At 42.1% G+C, this 20948-nt stretch overlaps 3 protein-coding genes, 2 long non-coding RNA genes and 1 pseudogene across 6 annotated transcripts; 3 read left to right on the top strand and 3 right to left on the bottom strand.

Moving 5' to 3' along the window:
• Window positions 1-3242: 3242 nt before the first annotated feature.
• On the top strand, window positions 3243-4255 carry LOC123471096 (annotated as a pseudogene).
• A 602-nt stretch (window positions 4256-4857) lies between these two features.
• LOC116934864 (serine/threonine-protein kinase/endoribonuclease IRE2) lies at window positions 4858-8182 on the top strand. The gene is made up of 5 exons (XM_045179266.1): window positions 4858-5726; window positions 5801-6312; window positions 6387-6502; window positions 6576-7153; window positions 8161-8182. Exons 1-5 carry the CDS (start codon window positions 5485-5487, stop codon window positions 8180-8182), a joined length of 1470 nt encoding a protein of 489 aa, XP_045035201.1. The 5' UTR covers window positions 4858-5484.
• Window positions 8183-9643: 1461 nt separating this feature from the next.
• LOC116934854 lies at window positions 9644-10892 on the bottom strand. The gene is made up of 3 exons (XR_004401000.2): window positions 10702-10892; window positions 10106-10350; window positions 9644-9964 (listed from the first exon to the last, which is right to left on the bottom strand). It is a non-coding gene; the product is annotated as an uncharacterized LOC116934854 (long non-coding RNA).
• Window positions 10893-11022: 130 nt separating this feature from the next.
• On the top strand, window positions 11023-12878 carry LOC116933496 (protein C8orf37 homolog). Its single transcript, XM_045171989.1, has 5 exons — window positions 11023-11205; window positions 11273-11594; window positions 11663-12094; window positions 12167-12220; window positions 12300-12878. The coding sequence occupies exons 2-5, from the start codon at window positions 11362-11364 to the stop codon at window positions 12502-12504; spliced, it is 924 nt and encodes a 307-aa protein (XP_045027924.1). The 5' UTR covers window positions 11023-11205; window positions 11273-11361; the 3' UTR covers window positions 12505-12878.
• An 81-nt stretch (window positions 12879-12959) lies between these two features.
• On the bottom strand, window positions 12960-18600 carry LOC116934810 (protein split ends). Its single transcript, XM_032942263.2, is given in 7 exon segments — window positions 12960-13480; window positions 13483-17264; window positions 17357-17453; window positions 17586-17744; window positions 17828-17968; window positions 18081-18243; window positions 18330-18600. Coding segments are annotated over 6 exon segments (4455 nt in total). The 5' UTR covers window positions 18219-18243; window positions 18330-18600; the 3' UTR covers window positions 12960-13342.
• A 799-nt stretch (window positions 18601-19399) lies between these two features.
• LOC123471104 lies at window positions 19400-20712 on the bottom strand. Of its 2 annotated transcripts, XR_006645057.1 has the most exons (4): window positions 20481-20712; window positions 19899-20095; window positions 19724-19778; window positions 19400-19652 (listed from the first exon to the last, which is right to left on the bottom strand). It is a non-coding gene; the product is annotated as an uncharacterized LOC123471104 (long non-coding RNA). The 2 variants fall into 2 exon arrangements; XR_006645055.1 differs by having other exon boundaries at window positions 19400-19778.
• Window positions 20713-20948: the final 236 nt, after the last annotated feature.

Below are 20948 nucleotides of genomic sequence, written 5' to 3'. Positions count from 1 at the left end.
AGACGACGGGGGAAAGGGGTAAAACATTTTTCGACAAACAATGGAGTCGTAGGAACGGAAACGCCGGGAAGCTGCCGAAGAATTGAGTCCACGATAAAAGAGGGAAAAAATGTCGATGGTAAGGACAATAAAAAATGCCGAGGTATACTCTGTCAAGAGCGACATCTTTGCACTAGGCCTCGTCTTTGAATATGTAAAATGTTGTTGAAAGGCAGTTATCTGTATAGTTTCAATACTGACAAGATCGGCATCGCAAACAGCATAATCGAGAGAGATCCAATATCAAACTCGCATAGTATCCGTTGCTCCATCTATTTGGTATTGGGCCTCACAGAATGCCTCATGGAATGCTCTTGCTGCATTCAGAAAAACAAAAATTCAATTAAATTTTTGAAAAAGGTTATCATTTGGTGCGGAATATTACCAATCGACCGGAAGACAGCCTAGCCGAGAACAGCTAAACAATTGGGCTTGTGATTCGCCATACAGAATTGGACAAAGTAAAATTTGGCTTGGACTAGTGAGAGTGGAGTAATTGGCCATCTTGTTTAGATTGCTGGACGTGATGGCGATGCAGGGCGAGGCAGGTAATGGGGAGGAGCACAGATGACACGGTATTATTTTCCACGTCACTACCACGGAGAAGGGCGAGTCAGCAACAGTCGACCACATGCAGCGGCGTATGTTCAATCCTATTCCGGCACCTAGGAAACAAGTCACAGACAGCCAAGCTGTCCGGTCCTGAAAGCATCACACAGCAACTGATGCAGAATTTCCACCTGGCCTCAGTTACCTGACGACACGGTAGGAAAATGAATTTTTAATAGGTCGCGCCTATTGCCCCTCATACACTTTTTGATATATCCCACCATACGTTGGGGGTTAAATGGGGGTGGTTCGAGTCCTGAAAAACTAAACATTGAAGCATGGTTTGTTCTTTTCGGTGATGAGGTAACTTTAGTCGATACAACGCCATTTTTGCCCGATCCCAGAATGTTTAGCGTCAACATGGCGTCACTGACAAACACTAGATGGCCTGGGAAACGTTCGTAAAGCCGTTCAGGACTTGTAGGCTGAGTGGGCTAGACGATGACACTGATAACAAACATTTGTTTGTCAAGAGTTCAAGGCGATGACTTCACCTGTGATGCATGTGTAATCCAGGTGAGGTTTGGACAACACAATCCTATTTCATGCAATTGCAACGAAGACTAAAGTAAAGATAGGAAACGAAACAAACAAATGTGAAAAGAAAACAAGATAAAACGAAACGTATTTCCGATTTTATCTTTACTTACTGAGGTAAACAACTTGTCAATAAATACTGCGCAATATGCACACAAATTGAAGAACCAACGCGTAGCAATCCGACAGAACGTTAAGTTTGTGTTTGCTTCAGGGAGCTGCGGTAAATGTTAACTTTTTTTATAGAAAATATCCATACGAGAAGTATATCTAAAATTGCTTTTTATTTAAAAAAAATGAAAAAGAATATTTATTTTCGCACTATGTGTCAATCGCAAACATTGGTTCGCCATTTTCAATCATCAATTGCGTTAAGTTTACAACGGAATGAAAAAAACAAGGGTGTAAAAACAGAGCATGGCGAAATCTATCTTTCATGCAGCAAAACTGCTTGATTCGTCCATTAACTGTTTCATGTCTCGCTAAGATTCTTTTTTTCCGCTGGTCCCCCCCGGGATTTTCAAAATAATGCTGATCCTGGTATCCCTTGTCAGCCACTACTTTTTCGTCTGGCTGAAGACGGTGAATAAAAGCATCTCGAGCTAGTCTTAAGTCCGGCCATTCACCACAAGGAAGTCCTCCGTGGGCCCAAACAATGTGTCCGGTTAGGATGCAGATTCCTATCTCATATCGTAGCCCAGGGCCGTGAAATTTGTGAGAATACCATTTAGGGTCGAACGCAGATGGTTCCATTATCCTAAAGTCCGTTCCATCTAAAGAAACGAAAGTGGATGTGCCTCTTGGGGCGTTTTCGAAACGTTTCTCCCAATCAAGCTAAATAGGGAAATTAAAAAAAAAGATCTATCTGCTAATTTTTTTATTAAAAAATTTCAGATGAATCACTTTTATTTACCACTGACAGATTTGCTAAAAGGCGAATGAAGATCATAGACCATTTGCGGAAAGTTTTATTAGTTACTCCAACAAGGGTCGCATTTACACTCTCGATGTTGTATTGCTTTAGCAACATGAGTCCCCATAACAGATGCTCGGGTGTTGAATTTGTGGGACGTCGAGTAGACAACCTGTCCCAAACGATTACACACACCTGTGGAGATGTCCCAAAAAAAGCTCGAAATTTGCGATAACCCATACCGAGGCTTCCTTTTAAGTCGTGGCCAGTAATTTTATGGCCAATATTCCAAAACATATCACTTGAAACCATTTTATAATTTAGATTTCACAAAAACCACTATTTTTAAAAACCAAATAGAATGTAGTAATTCGTCTGATGTTATTTGTATAGTGTTGCCAGACTGATATTTTTAATCATATTTATTCCGTATTAATTAAAATAGTGCAGATTTCGCAATAATTCGTGCGAAAGTTTGTTGCCTATATTTAATTACACCAAGTGATGTCACACAAAACAAAAGTTTCGGTGAAAAAATTTTAAATGCCGAAAGTAAAGTTTCGATTCGAAAGTAACCTTTCGCTGAAAACGAAAAGTTCAAGAAGCATATTGTCAGTCAATATGGGACCTTATGCCATAAGTTTTGCATAAGTAGTTTCTCCAGATCACCTTACGCCAGGTTTTGAGCGTAGGTTTTATAAAAATTATGGAAAACAAAATCTTTCAGCCATCAAAAGGGCGAAACTTCGCCAAAACATCGAAAATTCGCCCTTTTGATGGCCGAAAGATTTTGCTTTACATAATTTTTATAAAACCTACGCTCGAAACCTGGCGTAAGGTGATCTGGAGAAACTACTTATGCAAAACTTATGGCATAAGGTCCCATATTGACTGACAATATGCTTCTTGAACTTTTCGTTTTCAGCGAAAGGTTACTTTCGAATCGAAACTTTACTTTCGGCATTTAAAAAAAATTTTTCATCGAAACTTTTGTTTTGTGTGACATCACTTGGGGTAATTAAATATAGGCAACAAACTTTCGCACGAATTATGGCGAAATCTACACTTTTTTCATTAATACGGAATAAATATGATTAAAAATATCAGTCTGACAACACTATAAAAAATAATTGCAGACTAATTGATCCCTAGTTGATTTTTCTCAGTAACTGAACGCGTGAGTCCCGTTTTTTCTTCTTTCAATTAAAATGGCTAGTCATAAGATATGGAAACGTGATTCCACTTGCAAGGCCCACGCCTTATTAGAGAAAATGTTTTTGGAGAACAAGATTGAGCCAAGTGCCCTTCCCGCATTTGTATATAAGCAGTCGCCCGAGTTTCAAAAATACTCGTTGAATGTGTTCAGAACAGCATTCAACGAGTTAAAAGCTAAATCTGGCCTTGCATGTAAGTAATTAACACTTACTCTCTATACTTTTTGCATTTATTATATACAAATTAAAATTTTTCAGTGAAGCCATGTAGTCACAATGCAGCTCTTTGTTTTGATGAGGCCAGTGATGTCAGCCCTGGAGTTTCCCTTCATAAACGCGTCAGGCTAGTTGAGGGCAAGGAAGAAGGGATGGACGATTTCGACTCGCTTATCGTGCACGGCAATCAACCTGTGCAGATGTCGGTCTATCAGGATCCAGTCACTAGATGTGAAAAACTCGTCGTCGTTGTCGCCCTCATTGGGGGTGTGGATGACGCCAAGTTTTCGCTGGTGTGAGATGGCCCAGGAACTAGGACTGCAAGAATCGATTATTCCTGGCCCGTTACTTCAGTCGACATCGAAGCTATTTTTCATACAGAAATTCAAAGTGGCGAAATTCCCTCCTGTCACCCTTTGATTGAAGCTCTTAAAAAAGATCTAGAGAAATCTCGGTCGAGTGTTGAGGAAATCCCCAGAGGTTTCATGGAGTTAACCTTGCCCATTTCGGTGCAAACTGTGGCTAACTCCATATACGTTACGGGGAAAAAAAACAAAGACGGAACAAAGTATCTCGTTGTCACATTGATGGGATACCAGACTGCGTATACAATAAAGGAAAAGGATAGAATCGTTGTTTTCAAAGATATGTGAGTCCTTTGTTTATAATTTGCTTTGTCTTTTTGTTATTTTTTTTTTCTAATAGAATAAAAATATTTTTCAGTTAATTTTTTTTAACGATCTTAACTTCTTATAATAATACTTTTACCGCAGCTCCCAGCCAAACAGATAAGCTCTATAACCGTGTGGAAGACGAAGTAAGACGAATCACTTTCTGACATTCAGGATTTAGTGATATTGGTCATCATGGCGAATAAACTGAAGGGGAAAATAAAATACGAAAATAGAGTTAAACATTTCGAGGGAAAACGATTTGGGCTGCGATAGCATTGCTATACCTTTAATATATATGTTGTCATGCGCAGTATGTCTAAGGTATTCAGCGTCACAAAACAAAATGCATGAGTTTTATTTGGAACGCATCAAATAGGCCAATTGTGTAATCCGCACGCGGCTTTAAGCAACGACATTTCCAACGGGTCTACGTAGTGCATAAAACAGTTGTAATATCAAGTTGTTTATTTACCTATTCCTAATGGCGTCGCCAACAGCAACTATTGCAAAGATGGACACTGCAGCACGATCCGCTATTTTTCGTCTGTTGCATTTCCGTTGGTGCAATTATCGTTTTCTTTGCAGGTCTGTTTCAGAACAACGTGTGTTTCAATACTATAAACACTACTATATTTACATTATTTTGAAATATAATATGATAAATAAATTATATGCATCATAGAAATGACGTATAGCCGATATAAAAGAAAAGAAGGCGGAAAAGCTTAAATGAGGCTATTGATCATTCTGCTGTTATTTCTTTTCTTTTTTTTAAGGAAAGATAATGAGAAAATTTTATGATAAGGCATAGAGGTCGAAAGTGAAAAGACGTGCAGATGACGCATGCAGAGCACAACAAGTATAAAGCTATCCATGATAAAATATTTCATCGCAGAACCCATTAAAAGAATAAACGATTGGAAATGCACACTGAGCGAATTATTAACTCGATGTAAAATCATTTGGCAAGCTCTCGTCAACCAAAAAAATTTCCGTAAAAATGATCAGAAGAAATTTTAAAAGAATCACACAAAACAACCTCACTGACATTTCACGCGGATCAACAGGTAGACGACGCGATAACAGATCATTATCTGCATTGGACTCGTAAGTTAAATTGTATGCATGACAGACAGATAAGCTGACTGATAAATACAAAGCGATTTCGTGTTGCAAGTGAGGGTTGTCCAGTGTCAAACGGTATTCCCGTGCAAAATATTATACTAAATAGTAGTTCGCACAAGTTTTTGTCTTGCTAGTCTCGTGTGCAATTAAGCTTAAAATGTCATCGACTAAACCTGTAAACGTAGATGGCATCCAATTCAATCGCAGTGATCACTTGGGGAGTGGTGGTTTCGGCTCAGTGTATCGTGGTAAATATAAAGACCAAAGCATAGCAGTCAAAAGAATTCTGAAGAAAGCCGACAGAAAACCACTAGTTGACAAAGAGTTAAACATTCTGAAGCAGTTAGACCATCCCAATATAGTTAAACTCCTTCACTTCGCAAGCGATGACGACTTCGAGTAAGATTATTACGTGATAATTTTGAATTAAAAAGAGAATTTCCATATGATTTTAACCTATTTTTGCGATTCAGTTACTTTGCTTTAGAATTGTGCGACGCATCCTTGGATCAAGTGTTCCCTAATCAGGGTGAACCTCGGAAATATAATGGACCTATGTTACCGAATAATTTTGAGGTTTTCTCCCAGTTAGCCTCTGGTCTGAAACATATTCATTCACGGAATCTAATCCACCGAGACATTAAACCGGAAAACATTCTAATTTCTGTGAAACCTACTGACCAAGGCAATGAGACAACGATGAAATGGGCTGATTTTGGATTGTCCCGAGAAGTGAGTGAACGAGGAACATATAAAATGAGTGGAATCAGAGGGACTACACTTTGGTTCTCTCCCGAAGAGTTGGAAATACTCTCCGGAAAAAACATACTGATTATTCAACAAACTAAAGGCTCCATCAAAAGCGACGTTTACGCAGAAGGACTCGTCTTCGGTTATATTCTTTTGAAAGGAAGTCATATCTACGGTGAAAATGATTCAGAAATTAGGAGTAACATCATGAATGACAAGTCTGTTAATATGAATCGTAAGTTACCTCTTGAAATAGATCATATATTGCATAAGAAAAATAATTCAATGTTTCAATTTAAACAAAAATAGAAATTCACGAATCGCATTGGGCACGTAACTTGATAAAGAAAATGTTGTCCAAGACACCTGATACAAGAATCACGTCTGAAGAAGTCGTTATTCAACTTCAATCCATAAAAATTGAAGTAATGACGTTACAAGTTTAAGTTCTTCTTCGTCAATGAAATTTGAGTTTTCTAACAAATTTTTTCCATTTAGCTAAAAGAAGGAGAACAAAAACTGCTTCGGCTGTGTGCAGATACGTGTCCAACGTCGGATTTTAGAAATCAAATCAAAACTTTAATACGACTCGGCATCGACTTGAACGCAAAGAACAAAGTTGGATGGAATGCGCTTCATCTTTTCTGTCGTTACAATTCAACCCCCCACTTAATCGAGGCAATTAAAGTCTTGATCGATCTCGGCATCGACAAGGACGCAAAAACCAACATTGGATCGAGTGCGCTTCATCTTTTGTGTCGTAACAACTCAGCCCCCCACTTAATCGAGGCAATTAAAGTTTTGATCGATCTCGGCATCGACTTGAACGCAAAGAACAACGATGGATGGAATGCGCTTCATTTTTTGTGTTACAACAATTCAACCCCTCACTTAATCGAGGCAATTAAAGTCTTGATCGAACTCGGCATCAACTTCGGCATCGACTTGAACGCAAAAGACAACTCTGGATGGAATGCGCTTCATTTTTTGTGTCGTTACAATTCAACCCCACAATTAATCGAGGCAATTCAAGAATTGATCAAACTCGGCATCGACAAGGACGCAAAGACGGAAAAGGGTTTTAATGCACTTCATCTTTTGTGCTCAAACAGTTCCAGTCCACACTTAATCGAGGCAATTCAAGAATTGATCAAACTCGGCATCGACAAGGACGCAAAGACGGAAAAGGGTTGTAATGCACTTCATCTTTTGTGCTCAAACAGTTGCAGTCCACACTTAATCGAGGCAATTCAAGAATTGATCAAACTCGGCATCGACTTGAACGCAAAAACCAACGCTGGATCGAGTGCGCTTCATTTTTTGTGTCGTTACAATTCAACCCCACAATTAATCGAGGCAATTAAAGTCTTGATCGAACTCGGCATCGACAAGGACGCAAAAACCAATGCTGGATCGAGTGCACTTCATCTTTTGTGTTCTTACAGTTCCAGTCCACAGTTAATCGAGGCAATTCAAGAATTGATCAAACTCGGCATCGACAAGGACGCAAAGCAGAAAGATGGTTGGAATGCACTTCATCTTTTGTGCGCTAACAGTTCCAGTCCACACTTAATCGAGGCAATTCAAGTCTTGATCAAACTCGGCATAGACAAGGACGCAAAAACCTCCTATATCCTACCTTATTTTTTTGGATGGAGTGCGCTCGATTTGTGTAGGAGAAATAACTATCTTAAAAACTTCAACGTGGATGAAATCTTTAAAAACGTATGAGGGCCTTTACAACAATACTATATGGCTGTTCAGAAAAGGAATAGGCGAGAAAAAAAATGCAATCAAAATTCGCCGCTTCATTGTAGTAACTTGGACTCTTGGTAAAATACCAAAATGCGACTAACTACATAACCTGACTAACCACAAAGAGTTTTCACTTTGAATTGAAATGTTACGCATGTTAATTCTAAGGGTTGATGACTCACTAAAGTCCATGTACACACCCGAAAATTTTTGTACAAAATTTAAAGAATTCAAAGAATTTTCACCAATTAAAATAATCCATAATTATAATCCCACAAGCAGTCTGTCAAAAATCCGTTTTTCGATATATTCTTTCCTAACTTCCTAGTATGACGCTTACGAAAACTTAATATAATAAAACTAAATAAATGATTCGAATTAAAAAAAATATAAATTCACGAATTGCATTGGGCACGTAACTTAATGGGGGAAATGTGGTCCAATACACCTGATACAAGAATTATATCTGAAGAAGTTGTTACTCAACTTCTATCCATTAAAAATCAAGTATAATGACGTCACATGTTTAAGTGATTCTTCGTCAATTAAAAAACTGCCTCGGCTGTGTGCAGATACGTGTCCAACGTCAGATTTGAGGAATGTAATACAACTCGGCATCGATTTGAACGCAAAGAACAGTTATGGATGGAATGCGCTTCATCTTTTGTGTCGATACAGTTCAAACCAACACTTAGTCGATGCAATTAAAGTCTTGATCGAACTCGGCATCGATAAAGACGAAAAAACCCAACGTTGGATCAAGTCCACTTTATTTGAGTCGGAGAAATGAAAATCTTAACACAACGTGGACGAAATCTTTGGAACCATATGAGCTGCATTTAAAATTGCAAGAGATAATATCTAGTTGTCTTCCTCGTCCCGCTACAACCATTCCCTATTCTATCATTGCAATTTCCAAGGAAATATTTATTTATTTATTTTTTTTATAAAAGGAATTATGGAAAGTAGGCTAAATATTAAACTGATTGACTTGCCGGAAGATTGTCGTTTTCTAGGCCAATTGCAAAAAGAACGAGAACACGTCCACCAACAGGTTACAGAGCAATAATAGGAACAAGCCTATACATGCAACATCAGAAAACAAAGTTTAATTTATAGGGAAATATTTTCTGTTATGGTTGAAGACTTTCTGATTAGCTGAAACAAAAGACGTTAGGGAGTAATGGGGTGTTATATGCGCATGGGTTTTAAAGGGCGACCCAGTTTAAAATCAACGACATGATAAAAAAAAAAAAAAAAAAAAATTTTTTTTTTTTTTTTTAGGTAAAAAAAAAAAAAAAAAAAAAAAAAAAAAAAAAAAAAAAAAATTAAAAAAAAAAAAAAAAAAAAAAAAAAAAAAAAAAAAAAAAAAAAAAAAAAAAAAAAAAAAAAAAAATAAATAAATTTTTTTTTTTTTTTTTTTATTAATAAGAGAGGGGTTTTTTTTTTTTTTTTTTTTTTTTTTTTTTTTTTTTTTTTTTTTTTTAAAAAAAAAAAAAAAAATTAAAAAAAAAAAAAAAAAAAAAATAAAAAAAAAAAAAAAATTTTTTTTTTTATATATTTATTTTTTTTTTTTTTTTTTTTTTTTTTTTATTATTTTTTTTTTTTTTTTAAAAAAAAAAAAAATTTTTTTATTTAAAAATTAAAAAAAATTTTTTTTTTTTTTTATTTTTTTTTTTTTTTTTTAGGGGGGGGGGGGGGGGGAAAATTTCTCCTTTTTTTTTTCCAAAGCATTCCAGCTGAAACTTGAGCTGTGCGGTTACAATGTTCATTCTGAATGGATGTGCTGAAATGAACCGATTCCACCGACAACATGATCATTTCATGTAATGGAGAGGCAATTAGGAATAGCTAATTCTAAAAATACCTCAAAGCATATTTTTCAACAAGCTTTTAAAAAACTAAAATAATGAATGAAATAACTGACACTGACGAGATTGCCATGAAGTTAAGGCAGAAGTGAAAATAGTTAAAATCAGAATTCCAGAATGAATTGTTTCACCCTCCCACTGACAGGTCAGAGCATCATCCGCCTCACGTATTGTATAACCCTCGATGCTGAAGATTATGAAGAGCAGAGGTGAAAAGGACGCTTTGAATGATAGATCTGTGTTGATCCCGATTGAACAAACCTTAAATTAAAATATTTGTTTGTAAAATCTCGGGGAGATGCACAAAACTAAAAGAAAGCAATTCCATACTTTATGCAGTCTAACGCGAGAATACAGCTCTAAGGCTTTGTAAAAAGCAAAAACCTGAATATGAAAACTAACCTGGACAGTGGAAATGCGTCCCAAAGTCTTCATCTAAAGACTGCAATACACCACACACCTTTGAGATTTAGACTCACGGACAGCGCGGCCGCGAACGAGCTGAGTTGTGGTCCATCATAAGTTGACGGGTAACCATCAGACCACTGTTGGACAATCTAATTTTGGTATGGCGATGTTTCAACAGGATTTAGACCGTTGAAAGTTTACCAGTTTCATCACCAGGACTCCTTACATTCAGCAACAAACTATGTAGAAAATATTTAAAAAAATTAAGAATTTAGAGGAAAAGAACACTATTGCAAACATTTAGCTCATTATTACAGGTTAACAAATTATTTGCAGGTGATTTATTATCTCTAAAACATTTCCCATTGCAATGAGCCAAAGGCACACGTTGCAAGCAATATTGATTCAGAATTTCCAAGTTTCTTGTGACAGCCACGAATCGAAAAGTGGTGAAATTCACCATCGTGCAAGTCTAGTCGAAGCGTGCAACTGTTTTTACAATAGAAATGTAAAATTCTGCATTCGTGTCAATAGACTAGTTGTCTAAACAAATTTACGTCCTTGATAGCATAACAAATGTTCTAACATACTTCTTTTTCCTGAAAAAAAAAGAACGGGTGACAACGCTCTCAGATCTTGGCAAAGAAGCAGAAGCTACATGTTTTTGGGACCAAAACTCTAACCTAACTGACTGTACACTACAGTAGGCTACACATAGTGGCACTCCACGAGAGACTAGAGCTGAGCAAAAAGCAGTTAAAGCAAAACTGAGACTTTCAAGCAGACAGCATCGTACAAACCGGTGTACTTCATGCAGAAAAGTAAATCGGCGTTTCACCGCACATTCGCCATCTATCGGTAAAATGACAGAGCTTACGTCACAGACATAGCGATCTTTCATCGATTACGTGCACGCTCAATCGAGATTTAAAAAAACAAATTCTCGTCGCCAAGGCGATGACAGTGTGAAAACAAACCGATATAAATCTTGTTCTCTTAGTGAAGGGTAGAGCTTAGATTTGAACAGTACTAATCTCAGCTTTCTTCCATGGGTGCATAATTCAACAGTTTAACGGTAAACGAGGTGGAAAAAGGTAAGCGATACAGTACGTATAAATAGTGTAACGAACCAATGAAATTTATTTGTGGATTCTTAAATAGGACAATTTTCATGACAATCGAAATGGTGGACTAGATTTCCATCATTGTGTGCATTTGACAAATCGACCGATTGGATAGAATTAAAAGACATGGCCGACGATATTGAGGATTTGCTTCGTGAAGTGGAAGAGAAATATTTGCCAAGCCACTTGCATTCGCAGCAAGAAAAGAATTCTAAACGATTCATTCAGCAGACAACAAATGCGATTACACCAAAGGAGAGAGGAAGTTATGGAGACAAAGGCGATCAATCGGCTACGGTAGCAGTCGGGGTAACCGGGGCAAACAGAACAACAACAAGGGCTCATTCGTCTGACATTGTGTAAGTCTTACATTATAATTAAAAATATTCTGGCAATAACGGTGATGTTAAATTTACTCCATATGAAGATGTCGTGAACTGGAAGATGAGCTCTCGGATTTGCTGGATGAAGCCGGTGGAATGTCGGACGCGGCCACGGTTGGATTGCGATGCAAGCGCAGTCCTCGACGAAGTGCCAGTGCCAGGGAACTGGTTGGCGGAAAAGCAATCGCAACCAGTGGCGGTGGGCAACATCCGAGTTCCACTTCCGCCGAAAAACGACACGACTTTGCTAGCAGTAACAGGAGCGGTGCCTCGGCTGCTGGATTCTCATCTTCACTGGGAAACAAAGCGGCGCTGACGGGAATCCGCTCCGCTCCGCCGTTCGCTCATCATCACAGCAACGTTGAAACTCGTACAACACACGTGACCATCGATGCCGTCGTAGTCGAAAAACAAAAATGTTTGCCGATCTACGTGAGTGGCGTCATCGATAGCATAGACACCAGTCACACCGTTAGGTATTTGTTTAAATGCATTGAGCATTGAAAAATCGTTGGTATTTATCGTAATCATCACATTTGATGTGTCAGAGTGTGTACCAGTCTACGATGCACGGGCTGCGATTTTCGCGTCAGCCAATTTGCGTAAGTTTTGGTGCTGACAGGCATTTCTATTAGCCAAATCTATACGTAGGCCTAATATGAACTATATGTATTGATACAGACACTACCGTTGGAGACCGGGCACAGATTACCTTTTCCTGCGCAATCACATGCCGGAATTCGATCGCGTTCGTGTGAAATTATCGACAGCCAAGTTTTGTCGCGCCTACGCTTGCCAATGCAAATTTGTCACCGTCAAAGATCTCGTCGATCTCAACAAACTTGGCCATGAGTTTGCTTCAACTTGGATCTGCCTTGGACATTAACTGCCTGCTCCCATTTTGTCTATCCTTTTGTGTCTATTCTATTTGAGAGTTCGTCTCCTTAGACGAGATGGCCTAGAATTATCGACGGCAAATGATGTAATAATGCCTTTCGAGAAACACACTATAGCTGAAAAGCCTGAAACGTTGAACGTGTTTAGCTGCGGTTTGAGAGCATTGCTGGGTAATGGCATCGTAGCAATCGTGTAGATTTCCACTCGCTGTCAAATGGACTACAAATCAAGTTGAAGTCTGCCCAAAGCACGATGTGAATGTTGAAATTCACAGCACAGAAGACACGCGGGTAACATCACTCGCTGATCATCGTTTATAATGCAACGCAGACAAAATCAATACACATACATATCCAGACTTGACCAGCAGTATCTTCGAGCTAGTTTGAATTTCAAAGCCGGAAAACGAAAACCTGAAAGTGAGCAAGTAAAGAGTAAAGAACATTAAACCGGAAGTTGTGTATTTGTAAAGCCTGCAGAGGCACATTTAGAGACAAATTGTCAAGCCTTGAAGAGAACATGTGTCTTTAGTTGTGTGATGTGCGCACTGCTTGCACGGAAGATGAATCAGAGTTTGAAGAATTTCATTCAAATAAGAAAAAATCCAAAAAATTGGATCCACGGCCGTCATAAAAAATGAGCGAATGAACGTAACTGGGCGCAAGCGGAAAATCAAAACAAATATAAAGAGGGAAAAAAGATAATTGAATTATTATAGGAGAAGAAAAAGGATGAGCCACACTTTAATCCGCAAAGAAAATCTGAAATGGCGATCGAATATTCAACGATAGTTCGATTGCACTATTTTGATAGACGACTTTGGTGTTTTAGCAAGTAGAACAGCAATTTCCTGTCGATTCGATGGGTACCATTTCGCAAATTTTCGTCCTCTTTACGGGACCGTAGACAATCTGGCACTTCTTCGTGTAACCAGAAGCTTGGCACACTGTCGACGACGACGAAAAGAGCCTTTATTCGACGAAGACAGGGACGAAGCCGACATCGAGGTGGTGGACGACGACGACGAAGACGACGACAACGACGACGACATGGAAGGCGAAGAAAGAGAAGGCATCATGATGGCCGGCTGCGGCTGGACATTGGCTGGTTGACTGCCAATGGGCACGAAACCGCTGCTAATGTACGTCTTGGAGTAACTACTGCTAGTGACGTGCTTGCTGCCGCTGACTAACTTTGGCTGAGGCATTTGTGCCGGTCCTGGTTGCGGTTGCTGACGGGCCGGCAAAGGCTGACTCGGCGCCGACGACGGTTGATTGGCCGTTTGCTGGTGATGAGACGACATAAAGGTTCCGCTTCTGCTGTTGCTACTGGTAACGTGGTCAATCATTGCCGGAATCGGGACGCTGATCATCGACACCTGGTGTTCGAAAATGGAAGACGTGGCAGTCATGGAGGGGCCACCCCCGCATCCTCCCGTCGCACCGTAGTCTTGATCACCAGGCTGACCTTGCTGCTCGTCTTCCTCGCAAATCACCTGATCCGTTTCTTCGTACTCGACCGGTTCGCTGCCGGTTGTGCCGACATCGGTCGGTTCGGGCAGATATCCTGGCTCAGTGTCGGGCAGTGGCTCATATTCAGGCACGTAGTGCTCCAGCTCTGGCTCTGGTTGATAAGGCTCGGGAACGTAGGGCGCCGGTCGCCTTTCCGGTTGATAAGGATTGACAGGTGCCGGTCGCCTTTCTGGTTGATAAGGATTGACAGGTGCCGGTCGCCTTTCCGGTTGATAAGGAGCGACAGGTGCCGGTTGCGTTTCCATTTCAGGTCCTTCCATGCCAAGCTCCGTTTCACCGCCGAGTTCCGGCTGATGGACTTCCGGTTCGTGATCGTGCTCGATGGGAATGTCAGCTCTTCCCGACGGTCTCAATGAAGGTCTGCTGAAAAGGTCTTTAATGTCCCCTTCCAGTTGGTTCAGTTGTTGGCAGGTATCGCACGGGGCGTGCGCTTCCGTCTGATGACTGGCGGCCGATGTGGCGACCACGTCAACGCGGCCATGTCGGCCGTTGCCATTGCCGTTGCCGTTGGTTGCATGGCCGTTGGTTGCATGGCCGTTGGTTGCATGGCCGTTGGTTGCATGGCCGCTGGTTGCATGGCCGCTGGTTGCATGGCCGTTGGTTGCATGGCCATTGGTTGCATGGCCGTTGGTTGCATGGCCATTGGTTGCATGGCTGCTGGTTGCATGGCTGCTGGTTGCATGGCCGCTGGTTGCATGGCCGCTGGTTGCATGGCCGCTGGTTGCATGGCCGTTGGTTGCATGGCCATTGGTTGCATGGCTGCTGGTTGCATGGCCGCTGGTTGCATGGCCGCTGGTTGCATGGCCGCTGGTTGCATGGCCGTTAGCGCCGCGATCGACAAACGCTTGAGTCGAATCTCTGTGACTCCTCCTTGCGAATTCCCTCTGACTGTTGACGCTAGTGCTGCTGCCATGGCTGCTGCTTTGCTGTTGCGACTGCTGATGTTGTTGAGTGGCCACCGAATGACGACCTCCGTTTCCGTTGCGATTGCCACTCGTCCAGTGATGTTCGCGCCGATGATGTTCCTCTTCGGCCGCCGATTGGTGACTCTTCTCTTGTTGTTGCTCTTCCATGATCTTCAGCATAGTCGATTCTTCCATCAAGTGGCCGTCCCCTGGTGCCACTTGCTCCTGGTGGACCACTTGTTCTTTGTTGTTGGACTGACGGGACGTCATTTGATGCGATTGTTTCTGTTGGTGGTACAACTCTTGTTGGCGTTCGTATTCCTGCATGGCAACGCGTTGCTCTTCTTCCTGCTGCCGCTTCGCCTGTTGCCGTTTCATCTGTTGGCGTTCGTATTCTTCCAATTCAGCGCGACGCTGCTGCTCGATGAGTTGCTGCTCGATGCGTTGCTGCTCGATGCGTTGCTGCTCGACGCGTTGCTGCTCGATGCGTTGCTGCTCGATGCGTTGCTGCTCGATGCGTTGCTGCTCCATCCTCTGCTGTTGCACTTGCTGTTCCCTCTGGCGGATCAGCTGCTGTTTGCGCTCGTGCTCCTCCATGGCTGCCCGACGTTGTTGTTCTTCCCTGCGTTGTTTCTCTTCGGCGGCGGCGCGACGCTGCTGTTCTTCCAGAGCTGCCTGGCGTTGCTGTTCTTCCAGGGCTGCTTGGCGTTGCTGTTCTTCCAAAGCGATTCGACGCTGTTGCTCTTCCAAGGCGACGCGACGTCGTTCCTCTTCCAGCTTTTGCTCTCTCTGACGCGCCAGTTCTTGTTGGCGCTCTTTTTCTTGTTGGCGAGCGGCTGCCTGTCTCTGTTGCTCCTCCAAGGCAGCGGCACGTCTTTGCTGTTCCAATTCAATGGCGACACGTCGCTGTTCCTCGAGAGCGACTCGACGCTGTTGCTGTTGCTCTTGTTGTTGTTTCTGCTGCTGCAAAACGCGGCTGGTCGACTGCGATGTCGATGATTGCTGTTGACGCTGTTGTTCCTGCACCTGATGTACTTGCTGTTGAACTTGCTGCCTCTCAACCTGGCCGACCATGTGCTGGAAATCGGGTTGTTGCGGTTGTTGCGGTTGTTGCGGTTGTTGCGTTTGTTGCGTTTGTTGCGGTTGTTGCGGTTGTTGCGGCTGCTGATATACGACGCGTCGTGGATGTTGTGGCTGACTAACTCGCTGCTGCTGCTGCTGGGTTACGGATTGCTGCTGCTGCTGCTGGGTTACGGATTGCTGTTGCTGCTGCTGTTGGACAGTTCGTGATTCAGCTACGCGACGGTGAGCTGGTTGTTGCAGTTGTGGTTGTGGTTGTGGCTGCTGGGGGATGCTGGCTGCAAGGTCGGAATCAAAGCCCAATTGGATGGGTACTCGGTCAGGTCCTAACGGTCCCGAATACCAGTGAGTAGTCGTGTAACCACTGGCGTCCGTCGCCTTCCACGTGTACGTTTTCTGAGATGAACCGGCCGTTTGGGTGACGGTCGCATCGCGGGGAATGGGACCGGTCCAAGAACTGACAGGTAGGCGGCCACCGCCCAAAATGCTGGGACTCGGCACACCAACGTCCAGCTCTGAAGGCATTTGGATTCGAATGGGAGTTCTGTCGGGTCCCAGTGGTCCTGTATACCAATGGGTCGTCGAGTAACCGTTGGCATCCTGCACTTTCCACGTGTACGTCAGCTGAGACGATCCAGCCTCTTGGGTGACGGTGGCATCACGAGGAATCGGACCAGTCCAAGCCACCGGTCCTTTGCCAGGTCCCTTGGTGTTGCCTTGAGGCATGTGGCGTCCAACGGGCATCATCATGCCTTGCAAATCAGAGGCGCCCATCAGAGAAGAGTGAGCAAACGAGCTGCTGGAACTGCTGAAGCTATTCGACAGGCCGGATCGCTCCGCTGGAGAGCCGCCCATCATCGACGGTGAAGAGAAGGAGGGCATGGAGTGTCCCTTTTCGGGTGATTGAAACGATTGCTGGAAACTGAACTGGGACATTTGTCTTCCTTGCTGCAGTGGACCATCGCTGCTGGACTCGAAGTTACGTGTTTCCGGTCGTCGGGCAAAAGTGCCGGATGCGCTGGTTGCTTCCAAGCGTCTGTGATTCTTGGTAGGAGCGTAGCCGTTGGACGAATCCTGCGACTCGCCTAAATTGCTGTAAGCCTGGGCGTATCCGTTTCCGTTGGTGCGAGATTCGGCCGAGTCCAAAGTGGCCTTCGCCCACGCTGAACTCGAGGTCGGCTGCCATGGATTGGCTGATCTCTTTGACCTCACTTTGGACGTCTCGCTGCTCTCTGCGTCGAAATCAACGTTCGATTCGGGCGTAGATTTAGAAAAAAACGAGGACTAGACTAGATGTCGTTGTTAAAGACGTGATCGGTAATACCTTGAATCGGTTGGATTGCCTGTTCGGGATCGCTGATCAGCATGTGCATTTCTCTTCCTTCACAGATGGCATTTAATCGCACATCGGTCGGTTCCGTCTATTATTGCCATCGTCATCGATTTGTTGGAGAGTATTGCGCATTGCGTAAAGGTAAGAACAAGAAATAAGGTTAAAAGAGAGGGGAAAAGAAGCGCTTGGCTTCTTGGCAAGATCAGATATAGGAACATACCGTTGCATTGACGATGTATAACGTGCGGGGCGCCTGTCTGACAAACACTTCATGAAGCGATTGCTCCTTAATGGCCTTCAATAGTTGATCGAAACTTAGGTCGACCAACTGTTCGACGTAGCAGATGTTTTCGCCTTCGGCCCGATAAACTGCAATGCCCTGATTTTGTTGATTGTTTTCGAAGAAAAAAGAAGAAAAAAGAGTCAAACGGTGAAGAATTCAAAACAAGTATCGACTTTTACAGATTTGAAGTCGTAGAGTGTCTCCAGCTGATGGTGGTCGCCGTGTGTCGAAACTGGAACCGACCAAATTGTCTCCTCTTCGTGATTGATTCTTACTCGAACGGGAATTCTTCGACGGCCGACTTTGTGAATCGTCATCATCTAATGGCGTTTTGAATGAAATTAACAAGAAAAAGATTTTCTTTGAGATGACAAAACAATCCCCCCCCCCCCACAAAAAAAAAGAAAGAAATGCAATTAGCGGTTATGGTACCTCATCGGGCAAAGAGGATTCCACATTTTCTAATTGCGCTGTGACTGCGGTCGAGATGAAGCCACAGGTGAAGACGACAGCTAATCCGACCAAGCCGGCCAAGAACACACCATTTGGAGGCCTATTAGCCCGCCTCATTTTTTAGCCCCCTATTCAACGTTACCTGAAAAGCGGAAAAGAGGAAACACTTTAACAGGCAATAAAACGACATGAATTTGGAGGCAGACTTTATCCGCTAACAAACCGCACCGCAAAATGTAGCAAAATCTCTGGCTGCTGGGATTGGCGACGAGAAATGCAACTCGTCGTCGAGATGTGGAATAGAAAAATTGGACACTTGTTCTGCTGCTACTGCGTAGTGCCAAGTTCGGGGACGGTATGCAGTCGCAGCAGTTCTTTCAGTTCAATCATATGATGGACGACTTGAAGAAATTTGTGTTGACGTTTGCCGATGAATATCGAATGGAGCACAAGTCAAGGATGAGGGTGGGGAGTTGAAGAAGACGCCACTGGCTGATGCCGACACTTGATATCGACGCGATGAAGCAGACGGTCCATCATATTTACATTAGCAGCTACTTGTTAAGTTTGCTGCTGGTAAGATTGACTTGCTGACGCTTGAGGTCGAGCTGACCCGCACCATTTCAACTGTACTGACGTCCATCGTTTTTTCTTTTAGGGCCTCAGCGACAAGGCGGTGATGACGAAATGGCCAAGCGATGAGCGCAACAATTCATTGTGGTTCCTGTTGTAGAATTTTACATTTTTCAAAGCATCCAGATTTTTTATTATTATTATTTTATTATAATGCTTCGTTTTATTTTGCCGATTAACTCACTTTTCTTTTCTGGGCCGTTCGATGATCCGTCTCTGTGTAAATATTGGCGATGATGTCTCAACATTTTTCTCCATGAGTTGCTTCATTCCACGCTGATAATCGGATCCGAGACTGACGCGTATTGCTCAATGACGTCGCAATAAACTTTCCTGGGTATTTTCCTGCTGACACTGCTAAATAAAAAGAATTACAGTTCACTTCAATCCATTTCGAACGTTTTGCCTTGGCGTATATTTCTACAGCAGCCCAACTATATAATGCGACCCATATCCGCTATCGGTCCCCATATCGTTGAGCACGTCCGTTAGATATCAAAACCCTACAGCATGTCTACCATATAACATGTGATATCACACTTCCATGTCAAGGCCGAAGGTAGAATAACATGGCCTAAAAAGCTATCGAGACACAAGTAATAATCGACGCCGTCCATTTCTCTTAATCTTTGTAGGGGTGAATTTAAAGCTGACAGTTTTACTGCTGAAATACGACAGGATAAATTGTAATAGGGAATTGAATCTGACTGACCCAAATCAAACAAATTTTTTAATGGAACTCGTTCTCCAGCTTGGTACTGAATTTCAATATTTTCAAATGGCTGGATGGGTTTGGCAGGTCATCCTTCGCAGAAGATCGCGCCTCAATTTTTATCTGTTTGGCGGACGATGACGACGATCATATGGCGTCCGTCTGGGAATCGCCAATGTCACAACCAGCCAAATAAACAACTTCTTCTTCAATAAACACAAGAATACTTAACATTTGATGTTCGCCTTACATCCAATATGTAACAGTAGCCTATAACCTTGAAATATGCCCTAGACTTGTTTTGTTTTTGGGAATTCTCCGGCTGTTATTCGCTAAAAAAAAAAAAACTCTTGGAAAGATGACAAGAACCATCTCACAAGCCCGTCGGTAGTTATACAAGTCAACGGTGGGGGGTGGGGGGAGATAAACTAAAAAAGCAAAACTATAGCCACCTCCTACGTATGTACAACATGTCAATTTGAATCCGAGGTCAGTCGATCAAAGAATATCGTCGCCGGCCAGCACTCGATGAATTTCTACTAGTTCTGAGGGGTGCAGCAGTCAGTGGCTGTCATCATCATCTACAGATGGCAAAAGGGCAGACTCTGATAAGCAGCCCATCCAGCGTGGACTTTATCCTTCTTTTCTTCTAGATAAGAAAGAGAACAAGAAATAGAGAGAATATGAAAGGGAAATGAATGTTGAGGTTAACTTGTTTTGTGAACAGACATGTATCACACATGGTGTTGTTCCATCGTATACTGTTGTATCGACGGGCATTACAAAATAACATGTACAGTCAATTGTTCGCCAAAAAACCAACCATTTGCTTCCAATTGAAGAGGCAATGAAAAGCTTATGATTCAATGAGCAACCTATCATTAGTTGTCATGTGATTATATACTCAATGAAAGCACTTTTTCAGCAAACAAAGAACAAAGAAAAATGGTGTACTTAAGTTATGAATGCAAAAAGAGGTTACTTAATTAAAACTATGACTGGATGGCATCAGATACAAAGACAATGAAACTTACTATCTCTATCCTGTACATCCTTTGAACGTTCATTTGTCTTTTAAATATGCCGGTCTTCGGATGTTCGGAAGACATGTCATGCTTCACACCGACTGTCGATAAAATGGGGGATTCCCTAAAATGCAAAAAATGTGAACTTTTCCGTACAAAACGTGAAATTCCACGCGGAAAAAAACAAACAAAAGAACGTAACCACCTAAAGTGCATAAAATACCTAAGGGAGATCCAAATTGCAAAACCGTTTTCAGAATTACGTAACGTTCAGTAAATTCAAATTCCGTGACGAGTAGGCTACTTAAAATTTCTACGTGCCATTTGTGATCCATCATTAAATAAAGATGGACACGTGTCTGAGTATTTTATCGTAGCTACCCCTGCAAACAAGTTTCTTTAAATAAAGACAGTGGTTGGGTTTTCGAGTTTAAAATTCTAATCTACTTTGAAATGTTTCACAAACTAGTTTGACTC

The sequence above is a fragment of the Daphnia magna genome, linkage group LG1, assembly GCF_020631705.1.
Source record: "Daphnia magna isolate NIES linkage group LG1, ASM2063170v1.1, whole genome shotgun sequence".
Lineage (NCBI taxonomy): Eukaryota > Metazoa > Arthropoda > Branchiopoda > Diplostraca > Daphniidae > Daphnia > Daphnia magna.
The sequence above is the reverse complement of the archived record's forward strand: the minus strand, read 5'-3'. Positions and strand labels throughout refer to the sequence as shown.